The following is a 17,050-nucleotide window of genomic DNA, read 5'->3' as shown; positions in this document are numbered from 1 at the left end:
CATATTGGGCTTTTAAGAGGTAATGATATGTGCATATGTACATATGTATGTACATATATGCGGGCGAAACTTCATCCATACGTTAATAGATTTCATAGCTAAACTTTTCGTAACTTTATTCCAAGACTAGTTGACGGCATTATGCATACTGTAGTGAATAGTTATAGCTTGAAGTCATTTGAGCATTTGCGATCTTTACTTCACCCCATACTCATATACACATACATACTTACAACTACATATATGTATGTACATATGTACATACAAATGTCAACTGCATTAGTCAAGCATTCCAGCCGTGAGCTTTAAGCTCTCCATTGTTGTTCTTCGCCCGCTCTTCATTCATTCGCTTATGCTTGGCAGCCTATGCGTATGTACATGTACAGTTACATCACTCATGCACATGCAAGCACACACATACGTACATACGTGTATGTATGCATGTACTCTCGCTATTGCTCGCCGGCTGCTCTTATGCAAGAGCATAACTGAATAATAATAATAAACACAAAATAAAAGCGAAACCTGCTCTGGCGTTTACATAGTCGCTATATGTGTAGCTGGTGCCGCTTACACCGTTTACTACTTTACAAGAGTTGGACCAGAGGTGGGGTGGGGTGGTGTGTTGCTCCATGTGCTGAATGCGGTGCAGCGGCACTGCTGCGCAGTCGCCGCCGTTGCCGTTGCTCAGTCAGCTGCGCAGCCGTCGTAGATGCCGTTGCTGCACTTTGAATAGCCCGAAGACGACATCGTCCGCGCTCTTCGTCGCTCGCTGCTGCTGGCTTCGCACAGTGGTCTGATGCTGATTGAAGTGTGAACTATGGAGAGCATAAGCTTTAATATGTATAGCGATTTATAAAATGTGTTTCTAATGATATTATTTCTAAATAAGTATAATAAAGAAATAGTAAGCAAATGATAATATAACATATGCATATCTTTAAATAACAATTTCAATATGAAAATATACTCCTCCATTAACTCTATTATATAACATATATATTAAGTGTAACTCTCATAATTTCCCTTTATTTTCGAGTCTACATGTCTACATGTGTTGCTTGGCATGTGACAAGTGACGCGAAGGTGGCTCCACTGTGCGCAGTCCGGTTCGGACGACGTTGTCAGCTCGGCTGTGGATAATTTACTTATTTTTGTTATTTCTGCTACTTTTTTTATTTGGCTGCATAGAGCTTAAACAATTTGGTTGTCGTTGCGTTTAGTTCTCTTTCGCGTGCGTTTAAATCAAGTAATCCGAAAACATTTTTATGCTCGGTGCTCGCCCTGAAATTCAATTCGTTTTCGGTTACACTGCAATCTCTTGCTTCTTCTTTTTGTTTTTGTTAAGTTTTCTAAATAAATTTATTTATTTACTTTTTTGTTTATTTTTGTTTCGTGTGTGCACCAAGTGAAAGCGAGTGAGTTTATTTTCTTTTGCCGCAATGTGATCCAAAATATTTATATTTTAATTATTGCTGTCTGTCTTGATGTGTTAGCCAGCTGGTGTTTCGATATTAATCGATCAGCCATCGAATGTGACTTGTGTTCTGTGAATTATGAAAGTGTGGGAAGGAAGGATATAGAAGATGTAAATCTAATGTATATGTACATAATAAAGCTTGAAGCCCGAATTTATTAATATATGTATATATAAGCAGGGGCAAAAGTTTAATCGAAATGCATTCAATAAATACATGCATGCGTCGATAATCGATAATCGATAAATATTGATTGAAGTATCGATAGATGTGATAAATGAAAACAAAAATAAATCTTTAAAAATAATAATCTCATCTAGTGCAATATCAATTGATCGATATATTTATCAACTCGATATTTCGGATTGATCCTAGTAATCCAAAAGGTTTATATACACACATATATAAGAACACATGAATCCAATTAATGAATAAATATGATGGTGTGAATATAATAGTAATATTTATAAATATACGGCTATAATTCTCAAGGTGTAATTACAATAGTATTATTTATTATTATTTATACATATGCAAGAAGTCAAGAGAGGCTTATCGAAAATGGATCATAGATAAACATCAATCAGAGTATGGTAGAAATCACTGTGAAATAAATGTGATATTCGCAACGTGCGCAATTGACACTTAGGAAACATCGATTTACATATAAACATACATTTGTACTTGTTTACTCCCTTTCGGAAAAAGTTGCAAATCGAAGTCAACAATTGCAGTTGCAAAGCTCCTAAAGAGATATTTAAACAAGTTGGCGAATTCCTCTAAAACTATGTTTTGCTTGGCTCAATTTGGTAATAGATGTCAATACGATTAACCCAACTTGTTGTTATTGTTGGTCAATCCGCAAAAAAAGAAAACCAAACAGTAAATAGTAGAAAAAATAAATAAAAATAAAAAATAACTCATAAAAAACTCACTGACCTCGGCATATTTAACGCTGCTTAAGTCAATGTCTATTGAGTCACCAAGTCGACTCGAATACCATAAAAATCAAGGTTAAGTGTGTGTTGTTTAAATGCTCGTTAAGCGTGCGTCAACGGGCATATTGGCTTGCCCAATTGAATAACAGCATAACTGCAAATCTTTTGCTTTCCACATTAAATGAGCCAAATTAAGTAGAGTATGCTTACTGAGATAGTTGAAGGCGAGCATGGCGCAGTCGGAGCCACCCGTTGTGAATCTGATTGTTGCTATTTTTTCATGTTTGCTTTGTTTCATAGATCGTCTAGCAGGTGCCACCCGGCCCGAATTAAATTTCGAGCATGCCAAAGCCAACTACAAACAGCACATCATTTGCTTAGGTAACTGTTTGACAGGTGGCTATAGCCGACTGCCGAATACTCAGTACTCACTATAATGTGTAACTATGTAACTATCTCCTTTCTCTATTTATTTATTTGATGCTTCAACTTCATTCATGATTGAAATTGAAAGATTTGGGAAAGACTAGTTGATCTATGAATAGAGCCACGCATAAATCTTGGCTTTTGGGTAATATGAGTCGAACTGAATGTAAGTATTTACATATATAGCCCTTCGCCTTTTATCTGTCTAAGCATTCAGCTAGCAGTTTCAGATCAATTTGTAGTTTTGCTGCTTACCTTTGGACACCGTTGACCAATTCGTCAGGTAGAACGAATTCTATCAAATGTATGAATGTGGAATGTGGGCATTACTTAGACTTCTAGCATATTTCTGCATACCATACATACACATACATGCACACATGTCCTGCCGCTCGATAGACACGTATGTGTATCTATTATTTATTGAGCTGCTTTTGCTCGAGGCTGCTCTTGAGCCATTCGGTGGCTGCGGACTGCTGCTCTGCTCCAGACTCTGCCCGGACTCTGCTCTGACAGTTGGCACGTACATTGCCAGGCTAGAATGACGTGCCGGACATGGCTGCTCCGAGCACAGCTCCGCTTCGAGCCTGTGCCACGCCGCGTATACGAAATGTGTGATTTATAAGCGCGCCTCTGCGATCACGTAGCCGACCCGTTGCCGTCTGCTGTCTGCCTGCCTGTCTGTCTGTCTGTCTGCCTGTCTGGGAGTATCATGCAATAATATTAATATAACAATTAAATTTGAGGCGATGCGCGCTGCAGTCGCCGATTGCATTGCGGGCGCAAATTTAATTACAGCGGCGCAAACAATTCGCAGCAAAAAAAAAAAAAAGAAAAGAAAAATAAAAAAAAATGAAGAAAGAAAAAATAAAGGAAATAAACGGGTTCAAGCAACCAATTCCAGCTAGTTGTTTTTGTATTTGTTTACTTATTGCATACCCTAACAGAGCGAAAGAGCATTGTGAAGTGCGTCGGACTTGGGCCGAAAGTTTATAGGGCACTAGGTCGAATATACCTTAGATGCATGGATGGCTAACCAAGCAAACTAACGATTTATCAAACTTGAGATCATCTCAGATCGGATTGATTGCATCTTCAATGCTTTGGGTCTTGAGATGAGATTCAGATGGCAATAGATTGAGATATCCACTCTCAAGTAGACCCATCAAACTTGATTCTCTATTAGCATGAGTCAGCATTATTCAAACTTGGATACATGCACTCTCTTACTACATACTTACTTAAAACGATATATTTTCTTTTTATTGAATTAAGTTAAACTTAAGCAATCAATCAAGTCTTATACTAGTTTATACTAGGTCAATGCCATCATGATTGTGTTGCCGATTCGTTTGAAATAATAAATCGTATATTCATTTATTTTGTAGAGGCTATAGATAGGAAACTAAAACGAGGTTACAGAATAAAGCACAGCGGGCTTCGAGTTCAGGGTATAAGAAGTCACCTATCGATATATCAATATCAAATAAAACCCATCGTTCTATCAATTATAATTAAAGATTTCTACGAATCGTTTGTTTCGCAAAGTTAATATAACATCAGTTTTGCTGAAGGGATTCAGTGATCAGGGATCACTCAGATGTAGTCTTGGCTGTGAGGGAATCGGGAATTCAAATATATATATTATATCGATAAATATATTCCAAGTTTTCACTAGTCTTTATGTTAAAGCTGCCTTTCTGATATGACTATGATGTTCCAAGTTTATGTGAGCTGAAGCATAAGTTGTTTACGTTGTCAATAGTTCGGGATCAGATAACGATTTTATCGACCACTTTTCGTCCATTTCCGTAGCTCTTAGTTGATCACTCTATAAGAACTGGGGTATTGCTTACATATGTGTGTTAGCAATAGCTCAGGATCAGATAACGGTTCCATCGACCTCATTTCGGCCTTTTAGCTTATGCCAAGTAAACTCCATATATTTGCCAAAGTCCTTGTCGTGCCGTCAGCTGCCTTGGGCTGGCAGAGTATATTAGATGCGGCCAGCCGATTATTCTGTGCTGTTGTCTTCGCCACTGTTGACTGTTTGATGTTGCTGTCTGGCGGCCATTAGAGTCACAAACATAAGTCAAACACAAAGGCAAAGGCAAAGGCAAACGCAATAGCTACGGCAACGGCCAGCGACTACTCAGCGAGAAAAGCAATTTTCCGGTTGAGCTTACAGAAACCGAACGCCTTGCCCTGCCGTGCCCAGAAAATAAATAACATATCCCACTGAGAGAGTGTGTGTGTGCGAGAGAGAGAGAGAGAGGGAGAGAGAGAGAGAAGAGGAGAGGGTGAGTAAGTGAGGGATATAGACTGTTGGACTGGTCACCTTTATGAGTTGCGTGAGGCGAGCACGCCGTCGCCTGCATGTCCCATCCAGGGTATATATATTGCTGACGCCTGCGATAGGATTGTCGCCGTCGTCGCTGATGGAGCTGCTCGGGCTTGAGGTGTGGCGCCGCCCCAGCCCCAATGCACTCTGCATAGTACAGCAAGTACAGCAAATCCCCTCTCGCTCAATCGAGCCGCACATTAGTTGCTGTTAATATACGACAGTTATGAATCGCTATCCATTCGCTAAATGAAATTTCGTGCTGTTTTTATTTGCGCTGGGCCCACGGGCAGGTGCCGGCCGAAAAACACGTCCAAACACCACGCCTACATATGCACATAACGCATATGTATATGCTTAAAACGTGACACACACATGGTCAATTGTGGCAGGTCCTTTTGGTGGTGCGGCAACTATTTCTGGGGCCATCGTCGTAAAGCATTATTTGCATTTATTATGCAACCCGTTCTATGTGGCAGCTGGGTCTCGGTCTCGCTCCTGGCCTCAGACTCGGTCTCAGTCTCGGTTTCGTTTTCGGTCTCGGTTTCGGTTTCGGTTTCGGTTTCGGTTTCAGTTTCGGTTTGTAGTTGTGTTTTATGATCGCCTCCTCGACCTTCATCTTTTAATTTAAATAAAAATACATTTTATTGCCAGTTTGATGGGCCAGCACTGCCATATGCCATAAGCTGCCGGGCCGAGCATTTGAATTTATTTCTTTCCAATTTAATTATAGCAAGTATTTTGAGCGCCAGGTCGCAATTAAAGCTCAACTCGCCTCTCGCACGCTAACCCAGAAACTTGGGAGCGTCATTTGGGCGCCAATAAAACCACATATGGCTGTAACGAAATTAATTGGCCCCAGCTAAGCCAATGCCAATGCCGGCAAGGAGCAACCAAAATGTTGCATTTATTTCCAATTTCATTGTTTTTCACACGAACTCCAATGAAAATCAATACTCCGACGGCTTGATGGAGAAGCGGATATACATCCGTATATACAAATGAGTGAGAGACAATCAAATACAGTTATATATATGCATGTGTATGATATAAATATAATTAAATCAACGGAAAGGCAAATTCTGAAGCTATCTTGACTAGCAGGCAGTACCAGGCGTTGAGCGGCCTTAGCTTATTATAATTCGTTCCGTTAGTCCGACCGTTTATCCATCTATTCGCCTCTCCGTTCGCTTGTCCGTCCGTCGGTCCGCCTATCCAATGTATAAAAGAAAACTATTGCGGTGCTATTGAAGGGAGACATTTGTAATTTGAATATCTTCTTGTGGAAACTTTCCTCATATAATGGTTACGTACATATCCAATTTATCGAATGTTCTTCCTATTTTCTATGCATATATGTACCAATATGTACCAACTGTAGTTGTATGAATGCCAAAGTGTTACAGATTAGCCAGCATAAGAGCCAGAAAGGGATGCCGAGGCAGTCTTCAATAAACAAGATAATAGGTCTAGGAGATTATTGAAATTGTCATAAGGACGTTTTCTTCACATTCTGAGAGTATTGAACCGAGCTTATTGGCTCATTATTCATTATCAGCGAGTACAATACAATATTATATTAAATATACTTATACTTGAATGTATGTACATATATTTGTTAGTGGAAAGGCTTTTAAAGACTAATGGACCAGAGAGATGCCTAATTCAATTAGATACCACAAGCCACAATATGTAGCGTAAGTAAATAAATCGGAAATGGACTATGGTTTCACTAGTTTGAATTGAATACAAATCAAAACTGGATGGCAAAATATAGGATACCCTAAGAAAACAGCCATATATAGGCAGGAAGTGAAAGAAGAACAAAAAGGAGACAGAAATAAAATCGTAGGGAAAAAGTAGAGGTCTATAGAGAGAAAGAGGGCGAGGAATAGATAGATTAGAATGGATATCAAAAAGTATAGAGGGCTTGAGACACATATAAAGAGAAAAATGAAAGAAGGATAAAGATAGATGGATAGATAGATAGGTAGAGAAAGAGCGAGAGAGAGTAGAAAAAGAGGGAGGGAATGAGATCGAGAAAGGAAAAAGAGAATAAAGAACAAGTAAGAAAGCTCTAGTCGAGACTGCTCGACTACGAGATCCCCTGAACCCTACAAGCAACTGATATTTCAAAAATAATTAGCAAACACACACGCACACACACACACACACACACATACATACAAATACACGCACACACACACGCATACAAACAAACACACGCATACACACACACTCACATATACAGGCGATTGCGCTTGGGATGCGCTGCAGTGTTGGCAATATAATAACTTATTTGTTGAATAATTTAATTTCTAGACGTACGATCGTAATGAAACTTTCAGAACGTAATCATAATGTTAAAATGTATGTGTATACCGAAGCTCAAGTCTCTAGTATTTGATATACGACTTTTACAAAGATGAAGGTGAGGGGGTGGATTTAGGTGTGGGGGGTAAATTTTAACAAAAACCGAAATTGTATAAAATTCATCTTAATATACATTTTAAATTTGGAGACTCTAGCTTGAAAGATGTGGGAGATATAATTATTTAAGTGATCTTCGATAAGGTTTTTTATCGATAAAAAAATATCGGAATGAGTTATCGTTTTTTAGTGATAAACTCGATCTGCGCGTGATATATACGGACATTTTAAAAAAAAGTTGAAGTCTCTAGCTCTTATATCTTCTGAAATCGACGCGTTCATACATACGGACGGACGGACGGACAGACAGACGGACAGGGCCAAATCGACTCAGCTTGTCGCCCTGATCAAGAATATATATACTTTGTGGGGTCTGTCACGCCTCCTTCTGCCTGTTACATACTTTTAACAAAACCATTATACCCTGATTTCCCATTTTCAATGGGTTCAGGGTATAAAAACGAGGAATCAGCAGTAGAGTGTTCTATAGGCAAACAAATTGATTAAAAAACATTGAAAAACATTCTTTGCATACGAGTAGAATAATAATAACAAAAAAATAAATAAATAATACTATATATATGATAAAATAATAATTATAATAATTTGAATAATTTTAGGTATCCCAAGGATGTTTTAAATATTACAGATTTATTGATTAAAATTGGTTGGAATATCTAGGTCATATAATATAATGATGAACTTTATTAACGACCATTGAAATGTATTGCCTGTTTCGCGAAAAGAGAGAGATAGAGAGCTGTGTCCTATATTTAGCCTAAGTTAGGAGATATAATTCATAAGTTCTTGCTGTGACGACTATTGTCATACATGATATGCCATAGAACTCATTGCCAATATACCCGAGTGCAGTACAGAGCTTCTGGATTTGTTCATATTATAGCTAGTTATGATATCTGTTTTTCAATTGACATTACTTTCAGCAGTTGCGCCAATGCAGCATATGCCCAAATGAAGGATGTGTGTGTGTGTCTGTAAATAAACATGTTTGCTTGTAAATGTCTTGGTGGTGGAGAGTGAAGATGCTGTTGCTGATGCTGCTGCTGCTGCTGCTGCTGCTGCTGGCGTAGCAACATATCGTCAACATTTAACTCAGTCTTAAGTCCTATTTAATTGGTACTTAACATGCAAATGCAAAATGAAGCGAGAATCCAAGCAAAATTGTCCTGACGTGCGCTATCTCCCTCTCCAAGAAGACGTCTCTGCCATTTTGTGTGCGTGTGTGCGACTGTGTGCATGAGTATGTGTGCGAGCATTAAAATTATAAGTTGCCTGAACGGACGAAGCAATTCAGAGCTATCGTTGCTAGCATAGAGAAAGCCATGTGGACAGTGGTCGTTAGATGAGCATGTGCATGTGCATGTGAATGTGAATGTGAATGTGAATGTGCGGGCGAGGGGCGCAGGAGATGGAGCTAGGCTCGCTTGTTGGTGCTCCTTGCCTTGGCCACAATCAAATTAAATTTAATTTAATTGAAATGCAATGCAAAAATTTCGCACCAGCATAAGAAAATTGATTGATTTTTGACTATTGCAATGCTTGAGTTCATGCCAGATGGAATAAATTTATCACACGCACACACACACACACATAGACACACGTCGGCCAGTTTTTTCTCTTCGTTTACGGACGCTGCTTGTCTGACCAGCAGCAGCTATTCATTGATATAATTACAAAGTTTTGTTGGCCAGTTGATGAGCCAGTTGGAAAACAAAATCAAGAATGCGATTGCCTTGGTCGCTTTTCCGTTTGCCGTTTGGCCAAAAAGTTTTAATTTCAAAATGAAGTTTGTTTCAATGCTCAGCTCAGGCGTGGCTGGGTCTGCACAGGGGCGGGCGGGCCGTGCCGGGCTGGGGTGGCAATAAAATAATCAAAGCGTGCACAAAAGTGCAACGAGAATTGCCGAAAAACTGGTAACAAAAGTAAGCGAAAGGCGGCAACAGGAAAATCAGGAAAATCTCTGCCAAGCAGAGCGCAGCCCGAATGCCTTGCTCTGGCAAATTTGCCAAAATATTATTATATGAAAATGGAGGCAAAAAACAACTAGATATATATAGTGCATACAGATCAAATTGCAATGATAATTTAGAAAATTTAAATTGCAATTTAAATGGAAGCGAACTGATTGCAGTATAAATTAATAACAGTACTTGCTAAATTCTATACTGTGCAGTCTGAACTGAACAAATATGACATTGCTCAAGCTATGTATACATGTATATACTAATTAAATATATGAATATAATATAGGGCCGAAATCAGCGCAAATTCCAATATGATTATAAAATATAATGGAATTCACTTGAAATGAAAATAGCAGGAAAATAATACATTGTAGATGCTGCCTTGACTATAACAATAAGCCTTTCCGCTTACACCCAAATGCCTTGCTCTAGAAAAATTGAGAAAATATTATTGTTAGAGTGGGAACAACAATAGATGATATGCGATACATATTTTTAAATCAATTATAGATGATAATATGAATCGCACTTTCAAGCAGAGAAAAATATATAGTCTATAGTAGAGTTCGCTACAATAGTGCCTAGAGAGATCTCTTAATATGAATAATCTATAATTGAAAATTATAATATAATACAGATTCAGCTTTGGTTATAGCAATAAGCCCTGGAAATATGTAGAAAATATTATTTAAATGATTATAGAATAGGAACAATAGATGATAGATAATAATACATTTTAAAATCAAATTTTCAAATAGAGAAGTACAATTTGTATGGATTAATAATGCCTAGAAAAATGTCGTAATACTAATAATCTATAATTGAAAAACCAATTCGTATTGCAGATTCGGCTTTGGCTATGACAATAAGCCCTTCAGCTTATACCCTACACTTGGCAAGTCGAAAAGGCAGAGTTTTCACAGAGATAGAGAAAGAGAGAGAGAGAGAGAGAGAGGGAGGGGGAGAGGAGATTTGCACCTAACTGCGGGCCAGTGCAAATTTACCTGCAAACAGTGGGGTGGACGGGCTGGACGGGACAGGACGGGCTGCAAATAGCTATTCGAAAAATAGCCAAAGTTGTGGAAAGTGGCAGCGGCAGAGGGATTCCGAAGCCAATGAAGTTCTTTGGGGCGTAATGAGCAGCTCGCAGCTCGCAGCTCACAGCTCGTTGCTGGCCCAGCTGGCGATGGCAAAGTGGGGGCTGCACTTGGAAGCTGGAGACAGATACAGAGGTGGCTGTTATGCGCCATTAGGGTATAATTAAAATACTCCAGTTGCACAGCGGCTGCTGTGTTGCTGCAGCCTGCTGCCCAAATGACGAAGACGCTGACAATGACAACGGACAGCAGACAAGAGACAGCGACAACGGCAACAAAGTTGCCAATGCAAACTTGAGTCGGGCGAGGGACGGGGCGTGGCCAGTAGCTTGGCTTAAGGCTTGCGGTTGTCAACAATCGTGATTTGGTCATGAGAGCCGCAACACCTGGCCACTATCCCTTTCCCTCGCTCTCTCACTCTCTCTCTCGCTCGCTCTCTGTGCTGTCGACAAACTCAAGACACTATATGCAGATATCATATGCGGACAGCAGCATATTTACATATCTCGATTGAGCTGGCAAGTTTTGTGATGAAAGTCAATTGCAGAGTGAAATGTTTTTCTACTGATTGCCTTATGCGGCAGTTAGCAATCGATATACATATATGTACCTATATATGTACTATATATGTGTAGGCACTAGATATGCATTCGAATGCCACATACATGCTGCCCGCCGAGGGCTTCTATGCGCTTCTCAACTCTGTTCATTTCATTTCATTTCGTCTCGTTTCGTTTCGTTGCATTGCGTTTGGTTTCGTTTCGTTTTTGCTCAGCCCAAAAGGAAAAGTTTGCACTTGAAGTAGTTTTTTCCTTTGGCTTGTTTGTTTTCTGGTTTTATGTGTATTACTTTCGATGCCTCGCTCGCCTCCGTTTTGCTGTTGTTGTTGTCGTCGTCGTTGTTGGGCCCGATGCAGCGCCCGTCTGGCAAACAGTTAAGCACTTAAGTAGCATTAAAGCAATCACGATGGTCCAAAGGATTGCCAGTTACGGCCACGGCCAACTGGGAACAGCAACAGCAACAATATTCAACATTCTCGATGATGAATTTGTTTCTTTTTTCTTTGCCAAGACTCTATCATATGTGCGTGTATGCGTGTATGCGTGTGTGTGTGTGTGTGTGTGTGTGTCTGAGTGAGCACTGCAATAATTGCATATGCATGTCTATCACCTGCAATGCGAGATAGGTAAATGCAGATCCCTAAGCCTTCAACTCTAGTTGACTTCCTAAGTAATTGGCGTGATTTTAATTGAAATTATGCATTGTGCATGCCATACTTAGTCAAATACACACACACACACATTCACACCCCCCACACTCGATAAAGCTAAAGAGAAACCTTTCGCAAATATTAATTGAGCGCAAATATTTACGAGTAAAGAGTTATGCATGGCCCACAATTGACAGGCATGAATCATTGGTCGGTGTTGGCTGAGCTTCCATAAATGTGATACAATTTATTTGATGCCTTTCCGTATGTTTAGGTTATTAATCTGCCCAACAGCAGTGTGAGTCTTGCTTGGCGCTCACGCGGCGTATGCGCAATTTGTCAATTTGGCAAATGGCAACTGTCAGAGCGCCGTGGCGGCAGCTGAAATCTGTTGTTGTGCACTTATTTGCCAATCGTTTTAGGTAAATTTGTTATTGCTGGCCCTTCATCATGTCGGCTGGCAATAAAAGGTTAATATTGCCCCACTTTAGGGCCAATAAAACAGCTCGGCGTGAGAGCGAGTGTGATAAGCTTTGTTATCAACCAAGTCGAGGATGAAAACTCGAAGTGAACAATTGAATTTCAAGTGGATCGGGGATCTAAAATAGTTGGTGAATTTAGTCAAATGTGCTTTCTAGCTATATACCTATACACGTATACATATTTAAGTATGAAATCTCTAAACTGGAGAATGACATGTTTCCTGAACTGACTGAATACGAAGGAGAATTTTATTTATATATAATAATGTATATATATATTTTTTTATCATATCGGATATTTTAGAATATTTATATTTGTCGTGTCAGTGGGATATTACGCTGGCAATTCACGATAATAGATTGATTTAGTATTGTAGTGCAATTAAAGAATGTATTGTCCCTAGGAGAGAGATAACTATAGCTGCTGATGAACGCGGTTCCGGGTGTCGCTGAGTGAGAGCGAGACGGCTAGTAATGTCCTTCACACAGGGTTGCTATGCTTTCGATGAACAAGAATATACAAGCAGAACTAGAGGTTTTGACAGAAGAAGAGAGACTTGGTCAAGCTTGGTGAAGACTAGGTCATAGACAATTGAGCAAGAAAGAGCTTTATAAAAGAGCTAAGCGACACCAGGAACTCGTTATTAGGCGCAACTATAGTGAAAAACATTAATGAAAAACGTAGCGCCCCGACAAATTTATCTTTTAAGCTAATCTAAAATATAATCTAAATCTAGATATCGGATAACGTATTCTGGACAGTCTTGGAAATAAATAAGATATTCAAGGATATCTAACTCGGGATCTTTTCAGATGTTCAATAATTTATTATTTTTGTGCTTTTAGGGCATATTCTACATCATAGGATATTATTGAAATCTCATAGATTACTCTGGTTTCGAATTCATTAGTAAATTTCTACGAAAACGTATTCATTTGATACAGACCAACAATCTTTAAGTTGACAATTTTACAACTATCAACTAGAAAGATTCTTGCAGCAAATAAATCTTACTTTTCCTTTTAAGCAACATGTTTTCTCGTACTCATTCGTTTTATATGATTGATTGATGGTCCAATACTCCAATACTCGGCTGAAGTCTGTTCACTGAGTCAACTTTATGCCATACCATTAAAAAAAAAAAAAAATATTACCTGTTCGCATACGGCAGTTGAATGAATATTGTTAAAATTGCAACTGTGCTCTTAATTTTTAGGATGAGTCATATGAGAGCCAATCGACTGTTAGCACTGCTTTTGCTAGGCAGTTGGCTGCTGGTGCTGGGCCTGGCTACTGCGACTGGCCAGGAGGAGCGACTTCCAGTGGCTGCCAGCGATGAGCCGCACAGTCGCAGCAAGCGGGGCATCTTCTGGGACTTCATTCAGAAAATGGTCATAACCAAAAATCTGATTGTCGATGTATGTGAGCCAAGCTAAATTGTAATTTAACGAGTTCTTTACAAATTCATGTATTTACATTACCCGACAGCAATACACCGACACGCGAAACACTCTGAACGACATCTACAACACCGTAAATGAGCAGTTCAGCGATCCCGCCCCAGCGAAACCGACATCTCAGCCAAGGGTAACAACTGAAAGGCTGGTAAGACGCTAGATGTACAGATGCCAAGTAGCTTTGGTATATACTAGATATTTATATGTATCTATATGTGGGCATAGGTTAGCTTGAAAAATTCCCATTGTTACCGAAAACTTAGTTCCTTGTCAGCTCCTTCAGAGTATTTAGCAATGCGCTCCGTCCCTTCCTAAAATGAAAACAATTTTATATCTATACTCTTTTTAATAAATACATGCCTTGACAGCAAAAGATAACAAATATATAGTATATACAAAAAATAAATAAATAAAAAAATTAATTATATGTATGCTACTTGGTAGAAGGATAAATCGGAAAACCATATTTCTCAAGGTTTTAGAAAATACAATATTAACAAAATTAAACTATAAATATCCAAATATTCTAAATCAGCCTATAGGTCTTATAGATAATATATAATTATGTAATTATTATATAATTATTATGAGTTAAAGTTATGGGAAAAAAAAAACTTTAAGTTTATCTGGCCTAGATTCAAATCGATATCAATTTTCGTTCATTTGACTCATTTTATTTATTTTTTTTTTTTAGCTCAGAAGAAGCTCGTAATTTCAGTTTCAAGTTTCCTACAGATAATTTCATTTTTTTTTTTTTTTTTTTTGGATGCCTACCCTTTGTTTGTATTATTCATATTTATTTTATTTATTTATTTGCATCTCAAAATAGTTGCCAAATACCACCGACATTACTTATGAGTGAGACATTCGAGTTATCCTTCTGCGGAAAATGAAAATAAAAGGCAACTGCAAATGTTGCAGGTTTCCTTCTTAAGTGTTCCTCAATTAAAAAATTGTTTATTTTTCATCTGAATGTAACTTTCTTAATTATTCATGAGTTATATTGATTATATAATTCATCATATCATATATTTCACTTACAGCCGTCCAGTGACGAAGATGATCAGACAGTGAGAACAACGACAGAGGGTTTCGCCATTTCCCGGTACGAGCTGGGCCGTATCCTGGGTCGTAACTTCCGCGGCGTACAGCGCCTGGCCCAGATCGAGTTCAAAGACGCCCTCAATGTAAGTCGCCTGTCCATGGTCGTGTATACGCCTTTATTTCGCTCTGTTTGCTCTGTTGCAGGCGACCCACTACAATCTTCAGCAATACAAAATGGAGGCGGACAAGCAGTTTGCCAACAGCGTGGGCGTCGAGAAGAAGAACAAGCTGAAGAGTCTCGGCCTGGGCTGAGACCAGAGCTCCCACAACCTCTCTTCTCCACTGCCTTAATTCTTGTAGTTGTTATACAAATTGTTTATTTGTGGGCGTTGATAGCGCGTTAATTAACTCACCTGTGTACATATGTTACGGTTGTTATTATTTCTAACTTATAAGTAGCGTAGAAGACCATTTAGAGCTCAGAGCTAGCATAAGACCTTGTACATATCTCTGACCATAACTATTTATTGTACAAATTTCCATCGAATAAACTGCGTTGAAGGGAGCTAACAGCTGGTGTACATAGCTCTTGTAGATTGTTCTGGTTCTTACAATAATTACCATTTTGTTTTGGCTGAAGGTTTCTAACTTATCTAAAGGGAAGAGCCGCAGTCTGGATGACGGTGATTTGTATGAGCAAAAAATGAATATCAGGTAAGCTATAGATGACAAATGTATGGAATCGGATATTGGCATCGAAGTCATTTTCCGCTCTAGCTGATGGAACAGACTAAGTCACTTTAGGAAAGCTTCAGAAATTTCAAAAGGTATTATTTCAACATTAATGGAATTCGCCATTTGTAGAATTTTTAATTTGTAGAACTAAAAACTTATTTACAATAATTTAGAAGTGAATGGTAATATTTCTAGGGTGCCAGATATAGTATTTACTAATTATACTCATTCGCAAAAGTGAAATAAGTATATTGGTTTTGTTTTCACTCATCTGTATGAGGCAGACGGACGGATGGACGCACAAACAGACGGATGCAGAGTCGGACGGAGGAAATTAAAAATCCTGAAAATTTTTACCTGAAAATGAATATTTTGAAGAAGATTTTTTGCCCTTGAATAAAGATACAAGTAATTTTTTTAACCATAATTCGAAGCTCCTAAGAATTTTCCGGGGAATGCTTGTCTCTTCATTATTCGTCTTTAAGTATTCCAGTATAAATTGCTTAAACTTACGGCATGCTCAGAGTGAGTGTGGGAGGCTCGCCCGACTTCATATTGGAGGATTGTGTGTTGCCTTTGATTTATGTCAACAACTGTAAAGCAATGCTCGAAATGCAGTCTTGGGAACAAGGACCAGCTGCAGGCGGATCGAAGCAATGCGATGCGATTCGATTCAACTCGAGTCGATTCGGCTCGAATCGATGCTCGTGCAACTTTGCAGACGCTGCAAGGAGCGTGGACAGCGGCCGCAGTCGGTGAGGAGCTGACGGCCTGTGACAGCTATGCGGCGAGGTCAGCAGGCGGTGCTGAAAGCGGACGGACTGCTGATATGCATCGTCGGCCGGCCCGAGGCGCTCTGCCATTGGCAGAACAACAGACGCAACCTGGCACTCATTATCGGCGTCAAAGTTTTTGGCCAACGTACTTTCGAGACAGGCATCTCATGGGCATCGAATTATGACACTTTTAGTGGTTTTTGCTAACTATGCGAGTTGCCTTCTGCCACTCGGGACTGCCGCAGAGTGCCACACAGACTGGCTCGGTCTTTTGCTCTTGCCTTTGCTTCTGCTCTTTGGGTTTATTTCAAACTTTACTTCGATTTCACAGCCAAGAACAGCAACATTGTATGTGTGTGTGTGTGTGTGGGTGTGTGTGTACAGAACCGCATTGTGCTTATGTGTGAGAAATATTTGTACCCTGTACAACACCTCTGGCAGTCGGAAGAAGCCGCTCTGAATGACATGTTTGCAAAGATGCAGCACTCTATGAAATAGATGATTCCTGCCGTAATTTAAGTAAATATTTCTCTCATTAGTATTATATTTATTATATAATACAATATCCTTATGTCTTCCCTTCCAGTGCTTACTTCATGCGGGGTATTCTTTGGTCTGTCTAGCCCTAAATATTCCTTATCGTCCCTTTT

At 39.2% G+C, this 17,050-nt stretch overlaps 1 protein-coding gene across 2 annotated transcripts; it reads left to right on the top strand.

The window, feature by feature from the left end:
• Positions 1-1,118: 1,118 nt before the first annotated feature.
• Positions 1,119-15,470, top strand: LOC108657787 (uncharacterized). 2 transcript variants are annotated; one of them, XM_030389893.2, is made up of 5 exons: positions 1,119-1,418; positions 13,605-13,806; positions 13,877-13,993; positions 14,889-15,032; positions 15,094-15,470. In XM_030389893.2, the coding sequence occupies exons 2-5, from the start codon at positions 13,606-13,608 to the stop codon at positions 15,199-15,201; spliced, it is 570 nt and encodes a 189-aa protein (XP_030245753.1). In that variant the 5' UTR covers positions 1,119-1,418; position 13,605; the 3' UTR covers positions 15,202-15,470. The 2 variants fall into 2 exon arrangements, with proteins under 2 accessions (XP_030245753.1, XP_089120430.1); XM_089264304.1 differs by lacking the exon at positions 1,119-1,418 and adding an exon at positions 1,847-1,864.
• The last annotated feature ends 1,580 nt before the right edge of the window (positions 15,471-17,050 follow it).

The sequence above is a fragment of the Drosophila navojoa genome, chromosome X (genome assembly GCF_054131105.1).
Source record: "Drosophila navojoa isolate 15081-1374.11 chromosome X, UAZ_NAV_1.0, whole genome shotgun sequence".
In the NCBI taxonomy this organism is placed as follows: domain Eukaryota; kingdom Metazoa; phylum Arthropoda; class Insecta; order Diptera; family Drosophilidae; genus Drosophila; species Drosophila navojoa.
This window is presented reverse-complemented; position numbering and strand designations above follow the sequence as displayed.

Bases quoted from the DNA above. Each gene is read 5' to 3' on its own strand.
- LOC108657787 (XM_030389893.2), top strand. From the start codon at position 13,606: ATGAGTCATATGAGAGCCAATCGACTGTTAGCACTGCTTTTGCTAGGC. The intron at 13,807-13,876 runs GTATGTGAGCCA...ATTACCCGACAG, and splicing joins CCAAAAATCTGATTGTCGAT to CAATACACCGACACGCGAAA. The intron at 15,033-15,093 runs GTAAGTCGCCTG...GCTCTGTTGCAG, and splicing joins AGTTCAAAGACGCCCTCAAT to GCGACCCACTACAATCTTCA.